Source organism: Lagopus leucura, unplaced genomic scaffold (assembly GCF_019238085.1).
Source record: "Lagopus leucura isolate 7727_CA_CO unplaced genomic scaffold, USGS_WTPT01 Super-Scaffold_1, whole genome shotgun sequence".
Lineage (NCBI taxonomy): Eukaryota > Metazoa > Chordata > Aves > Galliformes > Phasianidae > Lagopus > Lagopus leucura.
The window spans coordinates 821,243-834,332 of record NW_024962250.1 but is presented as its reverse complement, the minus strand read 5'-3'; the positions used below and the strand labels follow the sequence as shown (position 1 = coordinate 834,332).

Below are 13,090 nucleotides of genomic sequence, written 5' to 3'. Positions count from 1 at the left end.
AGCAAGGACACTCAGCACACTCAGGAGGAGAGTTCTACCATGAGGGCAGTGTGGAAAGGGTTTGCTATGTGGTGGTATGTACTGTACATCCAGAAACATTCAGAGATGAAAAAAATAGTTGAAGAGTTGTAGTTCCTGTTAGAATAAACTTTAAATGAAAATTAAAACAAGCTAATAAAGTGAACTGCAGATTGGACAGATTGGGAACAAACCAAACTGCCTGGATTTCACCCATTCTAACAAAAGAGGAACGTGCAAAGTCACCATGATCCGATCTTCATTTCTTCACAAGAAGCCATCCCATCACCAGACCCTGCATCCCTGTGCTGCATCAGAGGGTCACAGGACACCCTTTCACAACACTAATGACAGGAGACAGTTCCCACAGTGCCCAAGGCCACCTGGTTGATGGAAAGATATTATCAATTTAACCTTAACCTTCATTTAGACAATAAAACATAATTTTTTTCTTTTGTTTCTTCATCTATTTGTTGTTGGGAAACAACATGAACTGTGCCTTCTTCATATTGGCAACACCCACTTTCATTTACGTTTAACGTAATGCAACTTCTGTGGTGCCAGATAACAGCCACACACTTCTTACCCATCTCTGTGACCAGCCCATAGCACAAAGTACCTGCAGGTGACTCTGCCATTTTCAACTGCTCTACAGAGCACCCAAATATCAGCAGAATGCTTTTTCACCATACCGCACCATCCAGCTGCACAGCCAGCCTTCAAATTGCAAAGGAAGATCCCCAGCATCCTCCCAAGGTAGCACAGAAAGAAGATGGCTCATAGCTGAGCCCCAAGGAGCCCCCAGTCACAGAGGATTTCAGCTTTTGATATGGTTTAGATTAAAATCCTATCTGCCTCTGTGACTTCAATGAAATTTTTGCGTTCTGCATCAAAACCAAAACTGGCAAACAAAAACAAAGAACTTGACACCTACAGCCTCCAATACATAAACAACTGATTGTTTCCATAGAAAATCAGAGAACAGAGAAACTGAAGTAACTCTAGGAAAAAAAAAAAAAAAAAAAAAAAATCCCTAATTTTGTAATAAAGGCCATGTGGTCTGCTTTGCTGAGCACAGAACTGGAAAGGTATAACCACTGGCTTTAACCAAGTATTACTGCTGATGCCATCCATGGCTATGAGCCATTTTCCTCCACCTCAGGACATGTTCCTGGGTCTCAGTCAATGGGAACTCCAGGACTCACCTTACTTAAGAGAACATAAAGGGAATCAAATACTGAACACTTGATCTGAACTCAGATCAAACACAGAGCAAACTTGCTTCAAAGCAGGAACTCAGGAGAAATACAAAAGAAAACCAACATTATTGCCTGAACTTAAGATGCTGAACTTCAATCTCTTATCTGTACGCATTTAAACCATTTTGGTTTGAGTCGTACACAGATTTATTTATACTTCAAATTTGGAAAAAGCTCCATATAGCAAACACATAATGGTAATGGCACATGGAAGTTAGATATTACAAACATCTTTTGTGAGATTTAAATCACCACTACACCACACTCTGAATTCTAACCTAATTTGGTAACAAGCCAATATTCTGAACACCATCCTACAAACAGCATGATCCCAAACTCAACTTCGTCTCCAGAGCCATCACCATAAGCAAAAAGCCTCCGAAAAATAACCCTGGGATTGAAAGTTCACACAAGGAGGAGTGCTTGCAAAGGCTTTGGATGCAAGCTGAAACCCCACTTAGTTACAAATATTTTATTGTGGAAAAGGATGTGGAAACACAAAATAAGTTAAAGTGATAAAGAGACCTGAATAGAAAATCTGTGGTTATAAATGGAACAGTTGCAGTAAGCAGATAGTTCTGTACATCCACATCTGTTCCAGTTCAAAACAGTTCATGTGAACCAGGGGAAGAAACTATTTTTTCTTTTAGCTCCACTGCTCTGGACCTATCTGCTTCAGGCTAGGGCAGGGATTAGGAAGAGGGAGAAACCACCACTGGTGCACTGGCTCACTGTTCAGCGTTTTAACGAGATGGAGCAGTCCCTGCACATCTCCCATTGCCTTCACCCTCTTCCCCCATTTAAAACACTTTCCAAAGAGAGCAAAAGCATTTGCAAATACTTAAGGCAATTAAAGCTATTTGTTTTTGCTAAAAACCAAGGCATTGGTAACTTAACAAAACCTCTGTTTTTGCTTCTCTACTCACAGATAGTTTCTGTTTCACAACTATCCCTTCTGGGGCCACTTTGATGATAACGTGGGAAAAGCAGGCAGAATAGCCAAACAGGGAAATAAATATATAAAAATAGCGAGGTCGCTCCAGAACTCATTCAGGTTCCAGAGGAGCTCAAATTTCCTGCCTGTGGATGTCTGAGACACTTTCTCTCCATGCCCAAGTTCAGTCTCTGTTTCTGTGATGGCCTGTTTTCTCCCCTTTTGGAATCTTAAAAATAAAATAGTAAGAAAGAAAGCGTCTGGGAAAAGGATGCGGTACAGGGAGCCATGATATCAAACTTGGCACAAGCTGAAGTTGGCTGCCCATTTTATATTGACAATGACACCAAATTCAAGAGGAAGGACCCTCCCCTGCAATAATCTGGTTATGAGAAATCAATATTTTCCTACTTCCATGATTAAATGACAGCCTTCACGCACCCTTCACACAGTGCCTGATATTTAAATGTCTTAACAAAAAATAAAATAAAATTTAAAATAATTAGTTGCTCACACAGAGATTGAAATACATTCACTAAGGTTCCTGAATTTATTTTCCACTTGCAAAAACATAAAAGCTTCCCGCAAGTGAGTCTCCATAGGAAACTCCTGCAGCTGACAGACCACATGCACACGCCAGTCAATACAAAGTAATTGCTGGACTGGAATCAATTGCAGGCTCCCAGGAACTGCTTCAACTGGATTTTACTTGAGAGATTTAGTGCTGTAACTAGCGAGATGCTGAGCTCCTCAGATACCACTAGACGTGTGCATCCTTGCCAAAATGAAGACAAATGGTAAAGCTCGCAGTGTGCTAGAGCAGAGCTCATCAGAAGCCACCCATGAGGCACGGGACCCTGCGCATTGCCACCCTCCATCTCTAAAGAACATCCTCCACCTTCTTCTTCCATGAAATAATCCTCCAAGCTCCTCAGAGAGATGCCTAAGGAGCAGGATTTCACATCAAAACACTGCTCGCACAGAATGGCAAACATACTACAGGTTTCCCTCAAAAACCCAGAGGCACGGATGTTAGCAAGACAAACAGTTGCCCACTTTCGCCAAAATCAGGGCTATCTGCCTGCTTAAGTGCTTTACTGGACAAGGGCCAGAGGGCACAGCAAATTGCAGGATGCAGCCCCTATAAACTATTCTGAGAAAATATACTGAAGAGAAGAAGGGAAAGCTTTCATTAATTTATATTATAAAGACAACAAAGATGTTGTTTTGGAAACAAGAGTCTAGCTGTTTTAACTGGAAATTTGCTAGCACAATGCTACAAGGACAAAGCTTAAAAAAATAAAGTAATTCATCCGCCACTTAGAAACTATTAGCCTTAAAAGACAGATTTGATGTCTGTGCCTCTGATATGATACTAGGATGCTTAAAATCTAAACTCAAATCTATTTCTGCTCTTCCATTGGTAACTGGTATGTGTTGGGTTTTTTTGGGGGGTGGGGAGGAGAGGTTTAATTATTATTATCCATCTACTTACTTATCTTGCCAGATGAACTTAAATGTGGCAAATTAATTGATAATACTCCAATTGCAACACATAGAAGACAGGCTATTAGAGTGGTATTGATGTACAGCTATCTTGCTGTAGATGATCAGTTGTTACTCTTAGCCATTCATTCCTCAAGGAAAGCTCTGGACTGCATGTTTAAAATATGAATTATTTCATTTAAACTGACGTGCAGCTGTTCCCTGCAAAGTAAGCAGCAGAGAAATCCAGCATGGCCTGATAAAACTCAGCTCTGGACAGCCTGACCCCATTTAAGTGGGGGGCAGACCCACACCACTGTTTCTTCCACTCCCAAAACCCACATAATACATGTGGCTACGCCCTGGGCAGGCGTTATGAATTCATCAAGTGAACTGAAATGACAATTCTTGCTTTTGTTACCTGCCAAACGCCTAAATTCAACACAGTAGTTCCTGGTATATAAAATAAGTTCTGCTGCAGGAAATGGAAACGATGAGAAAGGAGGCAGTGGGCTCTCCGAAAGGTTCCCTGAAGGCTATGAAGTCTTTTAAGATCTGTGGCTAAAGAAATATTTTGCACTTGCATGTACAAAAGGGCTAGGACAGGGCGTCTGCACTCAGCCTTTGCCTCTCAGCCTGGCTTCCCACCACGTGAGCTAAAGGAGGACACGTTGCACATCCTCCCGTACAATTGTTACAGGATCTGTTCCTATTATGAGAGCCCAAATGTCCTCTGGTGCCTCAAGGCACACAGGGTGAAATAATTCTACAAAGTGACTGAATTTGAAACACCAGTCTGTAGCATAGAAATAGTTGTCCTTGATAGCTGAGGTATGTCCTCCTGATGCACCTAAAGATGTTCTCTCTTCTCTTCCAGCCAGTCTCAGCTATCTGCCAAAGGGGTTATTGACAGCAATTGTGAAGAGGAAATAGCACTTCAGATCTACGTCCCCATCAGTGTCAACACTAAACCCTAGCAAGCTGTTCACACACAGACTTAAGGAACTGACAAACACAACTCTGATGCCCGCATCCCTGGAAAACTATGACATTGCAACAAGATATTCGGGACTCAATACTCAGAGAATCACTGAATGAATTGGGTTGGACGGGATCTTAAAGACCGTCTAGTTATGACCCCAGTGGACAGGGACACCTTCCACTTGATCAAGTTCCCCAAATCCTCTTACGAAAGGCTTTCATTTAACTCACAGTAACTGTAAACATGCATCCAGAGCAAAGGTTGTTGGTTTTGGAAGCTTTGAGCTGTTTTAATTAACAGGATAGTAAAGAGTGAAGAATGCAAAGCTTCGGCAATATCCAACTGAACAGATCCCGAAAAAGCATTCACATTCACCAAACAATCTCACAGCAGCTCCAAGAACGGCTGTGGATGAAAGTAGACAGGTAGAGTTCATAATGAAAGGAGAAAGAGGGGAAGGAAGTAAAATTTCCGTAAGAAACAATACAGATGTGGTACACATGGAAATGAGGCAAGTGTATGTATTGGCAAGGTTAGAAAAGATACAGGGATAGCGAGAGGAGCACAGGAATGTAATGCCATCTCCTACTACATACAGCATCAAGTGTTACACCCCAAATAGACCGCCCAGACTTTCAATAGAGCTGAATTGAATGTATTTCATCTTCGGAAATGAAAATGAAAGGTTTCTCAACTCGTGTCTTCTATACAATCAGTTATTCTGATTAAAGACGGAAAATATGGAATATTTGGACATTCACCGTGCATTACTCTGCTTGGGAGAAAGCCCTCTTCCTGCATAGGACACCAAACCAGTCCTATTATCCACACCATGATATGTGGATACACTAAGATTCAAACAGCGCAGATTCAAACTGTTCAGCATACCTTATAAGGTGCTTTTCTTATTTAATTTACGTTATAATATGCTTTATATACCCCAAAACGTGCAGATACCCTTCTTCACAACAGAGAGGCCCTCCCAAGCTACGCCATATCATAGAATCTTATGTCCTGGGGTGAGAAATAATGCTTAGCATGTTTTAGATCAGATACTAGACATTTCTCACAAGTAAAATATTACCACACTATGATCCACAGTACAGAGCAGCCTTTAATTCTAGTAGGCAATCAATCATCACAGAAGGGAGATCATTTCCCAAAAAAAACCAATAACACTAATTTATTTTCAGATCTGTTTGATTCAAGTTTATGATTTGTCTGGGACATGGAATCAACAATATGATGAATTGAATACATCTCCTGAAAGACTAAATTTATTAAAGTACATTGCTTGAGCTGATTAAATGAAAGCAACCATTGGTTTGGACATCAGCTTGATCAATAGTAGGGATAATGCTGGAGAAATAATTAACTGGAACCTCACTCAGGTTTTATCATTTTAAGGATAAACTAAGGTGATCACTTTTTCACTGCCTCTTCACACACAAGGCCTCTGCAGCACAGCTCAGAGCCATCCCTGCCTGTCCTTATTCCCATCCTTGCTTCGCAGCTCCCACACTCAGCTGGAAACCAGGATAAAGCCTGGCTCCAAGTCCTCACTCAGTGTCTGGGGCTCAGCTCTGTTTATACTCCTGTGAGCTGAAGAATGACGATGACTAGTAGCTATATAGATAAATAAAGTATATTAAGTCACAGGAAGTAAAAAGGGAAAACTATTAATTTATTTTTAGAATCCTGTTCTTGCCATTCATCAAAAAAGAACATTCAAAAGTATGCAGCAAGATACAAGCATCTGGCTGAGGTTGGCTGACCACATACCAGCATTCAGACTACACACAGAGCCATTTTCCTTTTTTGGGCCAGGCAGACCTGGTGCCAGAGAGCACAGGACACGGACAATAACGGGGCAGTTCCAGCAGACGTGGGGAACAGCCTTTCCACCAGCAAGCTACAGCTGTGTGGGCATGGCTGAGGCTCCCCATCCTTCCAGTGGCTCCACAGTCAATTCCTGCTTTTGGATACACCGTGTTACTACCAGTACATCCCAATCTGCTACACCCATGCCATCTACTAACAGCATCCAAAACTAAATACAGGGGAGAAGACCTTGATGCCTAGGTCAGCTCCTCCAGACGCAGGCCATGTCAACATCAAGCAAAACCAAACGTGTGATGTATTGTGGAGCTGGATGCTCAATTCCCCAAAACCGAGCAGCAAATGCAGCACGCCCACACAACCCTTCTTCCCATCCTATTGCCAAAATAGCATGCATACATAAGTAGAAAGCCTTTTCAAGACAATAGTGCCACAACACACAGTGATGAATTTAATGGCATTTGCATAAAAGCTTCCATCTTTTGCAGTCTGCAGTAGATTTTTTTTTCTGGGCAATCATACCAGAAGCATAAAGTCATGCCATATTTTGAATCTATGCCTGCCAAAATCCGGGAAGAATTGCAAAGCACACTCATTGACATATCCTGCAGTACATTGCCAGCCAAGATGCTATAGTACAAATGAGCGGACATAAATAACAGCACAAGATCCACTTCTGCCACTCTTCTTATACCAAAGGAGCAAAAACCCAACATGTACAGAGAAGCCTCACCCCAAAACCTCCACATCAGAGGTCTTATTCTTCTCAAGAAGAATTATAGGACTGCCACTGTATCGTGCTAAAAAAGCTTTAAGGTGACTCCAGAAGACTCAGCATTCATTACTTGTGCCTTCACAATATTGCTGAAGCCAGTAACTGCTCAATTTCTGTATATACTTTTTCAAAGTGCACCCTCAGTCTGCACTTTCAGTTGCCAGCCTTTTCCCTTTTTTACTGAGTGCTGTAAAATGTGTTTTTCTCTCTGTGGGCAGTTTTCCTTGGAGAACCTTCCTTATCACACACAGATGCCTATCACATATTCCAAGTTTGTTCTGCAAGTGGTGCATGAGCTGATACCAATAAGTAAGTACATGAGGCAACAAATATTTGCAAGGTGTTTAGAAAACAAAGTGTTTCCTCCTCACAGTGTATGCTCCCTCTGCATAGGATACAAACAGTGGGAGAGGTAAGGCATCAGGACCAGCAGCACAGAACTTGCAACCACTGAAGCCAGGATATAAAAAAAGTAATTTATAAAAATTAAAAGAAACAGTTAACACCTGCACGCTACTTAACCTTTCCACAACAGGTTTCAGATTTTAAAACTCCCTCAGAGCACTTACAGTTGTGCATAAAAAGTCATAGACTCGTGTCAGTTTACAAAAGAAAGAAATTGCATTTTTTGGAGTGCAGTCAGAGAGGACAATTTTGATGATTATGTATATTATTAATATTCCACTCAGAGGAGTAAGAACGCACAAGCAAGCTCTTGCATTGACTCAGAGCTGCCAAGAACAAATCAGGTATGCAGATACGGCAATGGGCAAAGATACTGCAAGGAGATGGCACGGGATCTCCATCCTTCCATCAGGTCAGATCTGGAAATAGCTTCCATAGCAGCTGGAAGCACAGACTGCCAGGGAAAGGCTCAGAGATGGGAACTGGAAGAAAAGGGAAAGCAGCAGAACCTGGGGCGGCAGTGAGGCTGAGAGCCCTGGGGACAAGCCAGTATGGCAGAGTGTGACATGGAGTGTGTGAAGAGCGGGGATACAGCCCAGCTGTCCCAGGACAGTGGCTGAAAGAAGGCGAGGGAGCACATGGAAGGGCCAGCCTCCCCTGCTGGGCTGCAGCAGCACTCTCAGAGGCATTGGGGTGAAGGTAGGAAACTGAAGGCTAAGCCAAATAAACACATCTCTTCTTCCCGTGGGTGCACAGGGGCAGGCCTGGGGCAGAGGCTGTGACTAATGCAGCTGAGGCTGCTCTGCTTCCTGCTCCTGGGAGCAGGACGGGCAGCTTCTGAAAGGCCTGCGCGTGCCATAAATTACCTTGTGTGACAACCAAGGCATCACCACCTTGTCGCTCTTCAAAGCGCTGGAAATAAGCTGCACGTTGCTGCTGACATCACCCTGTGATGTGACACCAGCCCAGCAGCTGGCATGGGGTGGCTTAGCATCGCAGAATGTGGTGGTGCCATGGGTTCCCACTGGGCATTCCTAAAAACTGGTCATTGGTACAGCTGCCTGTGGAACATACCAAGCTGAGGGCTGACCCATAGTGACTGAACAACTGTGTGGAATGAAGCAGGGGGAAAATGAGCGAGCTCCGTGCTCCTCAACCTTTTGCACAGTAATGCTCTGAAGCCTATCCTGTCCGCCACAGTCCCCTCTGCTCTTCCCTGCCCACAAACTGATCCTAATTTAAAACCAGCTGTATTTTCCAGCCACAGCATGTCCCTAAGCATTTCCTTTTCTCAAAATCACCAGAAGCCAAAGGGTGTAATTAACGTCAAAAGGGCCGTTTTTGCCTTGTGGATACCAATAAATACCGCCCCTTCCCAGGGCCGCTCTCCTGCCTGCTCACTCTGCCTCCTCATTCCCCATCCCCTCTACATCTCTGTGGCCCAGCCGCAGAAATTAATAAGTTATTAGTACAAATTAAAATATTACATTAATGATGTACGTGAGCGCAAGTTACAGAGCTGGAAAAGAAGTCCTAATTAAATCAATATGGTTATTAGTCCCTTGTCATCTCTGATTAATTATTAGCTTAATATGCTTCATCATTTTTGCCGTTAATAGAATTGTTGCAGCACTACCACAGGGAGATGGGTGCTGCAGAGGAGTCGATGGAGCCGTGCTGGGGGACCCTGCTCAGGCATGAGTGAAGTAATTCTGAGAAAAGAGGTGGAAATGCCTCACTGTCGCGTACAACAGCCTCATCACATAAGAACTCCTATCGTTTTCAAAGGGATCCAGCTGTTCTCTCAGGGGCTTTTTAACTGTTGATATGCAGGGGATGATGGCACGACTGTGCCAAGCTGTGCCCCAAGCACTTGTCCCAGTGCCCCCATGCCTTACACTGGCAAGATGATCTACTCTAGGTCTTTCCCCAACCAACACAACACTGCCTTTTCAGCCAGTTCTGCCCCAGCCCTTTCTTCACACATCCTGGTTGCCCAGAGCGCAAGGAAGGAGCAGGCAGCAAGTCAGGAGCCACCACCTTCTGTGCTTGGGGCTGTGGGCAGGGGCCGAGGACCCCCAGCCTCTTCTGCTACCTACAGAACCAAAGACAACATACCAAGGTCACCATCCAGCTCATTCCTAGAAAAACATGAAATAGTCTTTAGGTAACTCCAGCAGTATGGCAATACACCTCTCCTTTGCTTTTTTTTTTTTCTCCTGCCACCCTCCCTCTGATACCAGCTTTTCCTAACTCTGTCCCACCCCAGCTGCCTGCAGCAAGGCTTTGTAGGGATAAAGACCTGGTGCAATACAAATCTCCACCTGATCCTCCTCCAGCAACAAGTGCAGAACATGATCGAGGACTGACCAGGGCTAGCATTGCACTGCAGCGCATGGATCCATCAGGAGCTTCATCCCATAAATAGCTTCACAAACATACTCTTTGGGATATAATACCAACAGGAATATGTGTGTGCTTCCAGGAGCAAAGCTGCTCCTTGAACTCACTAACAAAGCTGGTGCACAGTATTTGTGCGGCTGATGGGTGATTAAGAAATTAAATAGAGAATGCCACCGCAAATCATTATGCTGAGTTCCTCACAGATAAAGTGCCACTTGAACTTCCCAGGACTCGCCCTACCGCTGCCATTACCTCAGGATAAATGGCCACTTGCACAAAGCCAGAGCTTCGCAGTGCCAGTTTTGCCCCTTGCCCTCCTACAGCCATCCCTGATAACACCTCAGCCTCCATTCCACAACACACAGCACAGAGGACTTACACCTCCTCCGTTCAACTCAGAACATGGGGCAGGCAGAATTCAGCAACCTCGTTCCCCAGTGCTGAGCTGCACAGCCCAGCTGCGCCGTATCACAGACTCAGAACCTGTTCCCTTCTCCTCCTGGTTGCTCCACCAGCCCATGGCATACGGAGCATTTCAGAACTGGGCTGAGCTCCAGTTGAATGTTTGGCCATGTAGTAAGGAGACTCCAGGATAACGGTTTTCGTGGGAATCCAGAAAGAAGGAGTAAAGAAAAGGGCTCCCCACGCTATTTTTAGCTGCAAACAGTAAGATTTGGAATTTTGATTGTGAAGTATGGAATTCACAAATGTTGCCACACTAAATTTACTGCATTTATATACAATTCTGCAGGATAACCAAGGGGGTTACAGCATGTTCCTGGTTAGCATCTCAGCCCTAGCTTTATAGCCTCTAAACCAGGAGAAAAATGCGTTCAGTAAATAGTGCTTGTGAAATTTGTGCCCCAATGCGTGCACATGAGGATTTTCTGCACGTGGTGTATATGTGCATGCATGGTATCTTCTACAAACGCGTGTGTCAGTGCATGTGTGCACCCACAGCCACTGAGCTAGGATTTATTTCCACAGCAAAGCCAAGGAAATTCCCACCCCCTACCATTTAAGCGCTTGGCTCTTTGGCTCAAAACATTCTGCAACTTCTCAGCCAAGGAATGTATTTTCCCTTTCCAATATATATAATTTATTTTGCTGCACACGTTAGTTAATGATTCAGAGACACACCATTAAGCCAGTGCTGTGAGGACACTACCGACTGGCTGAGCAAACCCATTTCATTTTGTGAGACCTTTTTTGCTAGCCTGCCGCGGCACAGTGTGAAATGACAGCAGCCACTGAATCAAGGGTTTGTCTCATCTACTTCGTACTCCAGCAATTTTTCATAATTAGCCTGGCTTCCTGAGGCTAGATGAGCTTTTAATTACTACATTAACGTAGATAAAGAAGACTTTATGCCGCTCTACGCTTCTGGGGGGTGGGGTAAGAACGCCGTTTTATTTCCCTACTACTTCGCAGAGATTACTCCGGGACCCGTAACACCGCTCGGCACCCCGCAGGGCAGCACCACCCGTAACACCGCTCCCGCAGCGCAGCGCGTCCCGCTCTCCTCTCCCCGCCGCACACTTACGCGGTCCCCACGGCGCGGCGGCAGGCAGCCTGTGCAGGTGGATCTCATCCTTATCCATCGCCCGTCGATCCCCGCAGCCCGGCTGAGGTACCAAACTCAACTTGCCAGGGTTCCTCCTCCCTCCCTTTTTTTTTTTTTTTTCGTCCCTTTTATCCTTTTCCACTTCCTCCCCCCGCTCGGTGCTCGGGGAGGGCTCGCTCACCCGCCGAGCGGCACCGCGCAGCGCCCCGCCGCCCCCCAGCCGACTTTAAATAAGGGCGCCGGGCGCCGGCCCGCCGGGAGCGCGGCCCTCCGCGGGGAGCCGGCCCTCCGCGTCACGCCGCCGCGCTCCCTCCCTCCTTTCTCCCCTCCCTTCCTCCCTCCCCGCCCGCGCCCCCCGCCCCGCGCGGAGCTCCGCGCCTACCTGCGCGGCTACGGCGCTGCCCTGACCTTGGGCGCCGGAGGGACGGCGGCAGCTGCGGCCGGGCGGGGGCAGCGCGGCCGACAAAGGTCAGCGCGCCCGCGGTGCCCGGCGAGAGCGGAGCGGTGCCGCGGGAGTTCGCCCGAGGCCAACCCTCGCCCTGCCCCGCGTGTGCCGGCTTTCACTGCGCGCAGCCGGCGAGGGATGCTCGGACGCGCTCAGCTGCAACCTGCCGGCCCCCGTGTCGCTCCGGTCCCGCTCTCGGCTTTCCTGTGTTACCCAAAGCGTACTGCGTTGTGGCTCCGGGAGCCGCTAGGTTTTGAAAGTTTTCAAAACTTTCAACTTTCCTGGGAAGATCTGAGATTTGATGCGGTGGGTAGAGAATACATCAGTTAAACATCAAATAAACGCAGGAATTTACTCACACGGGCTTCTTCATGGACTACTGTCCTTAAAGGCTTCAAAACCGAAGCAGGATGCTTTTAGGCTAGGTTTTATATCTTTTTACTTCTTCATAATTTTAGCACTTTTTTTTTTTTTTCCTTTTGAGAAAGCTTGGATTTAATCTATTTTTAGAATGCACATTTTAGTTTACTATTTATTAGCTTATTATTAACAGAAGAGCAGATGAATAGATGGTGCTGTACAAAGCTCCATGTACCAGTTTGCCTTGCCAGAGATCAAAGGCGCTTGAGAGCAAGATCTCCTACTTACAACTACTTTGTTCTGGACTGAGTTTTGCAGCAGAACCAAATGTAGGTACAAGCCCAACCTATGTATTTGTCTCATGAATACAAAACACAAAGAAATCTGGAAACAATGCTGGATTCCAGTATCCTATCTCACTGTGACCACAGGCTCCTCTGCTGCCCGCAGCTGGGGAGGCACATGGGTGGGCACTTGGCAGGGCTGCACAGCTGGCACAGAGCTGGGTACTCACCAGAACGTGGCCCTTGCTGCCCATCAAAGAATCACTAAGGTCAGACAGACCTCTAAGACTGTTTAGTCCAACCATCAACCCATCACTCATGCCCACTAAATAAAGTC

The 13,090-nt window shown here is 45.5% G+C and overlaps 1 protein-coding gene across 5 annotated transcripts in view; it reads right to left on the bottom strand.

The window, feature by feature from the left end:
- The window catches only part of ANO1 (anoctamin 1), a 72,371-nt gene extending 60,295 nt beyond the window's left edge, over positions 1-12,076 (bottom strand). For 4 of the 5 annotated variants that reach the window (XM_042866873.1, XM_042866961.1, XM_042867135.1 and 1 more), the window contains exon 1: positions 11,644-11,872. In XM_042866873.1, the coding sequence (XP_042722807.1) occupies positions 11,644-11,701 (58 nt within the window). In that variant the 5' untranslated portion in view covers positions 11,702-11,872. Of the gene's footprint in view, positions 1-11,643; positions 11,873-12,046 lie in introns of those variants that run through there. The other variant, XM_042867303.1, reaches the window with a different exon arrangement.
- Positions 12,077-13,090: the final 1,014 nt, after the last annotated feature.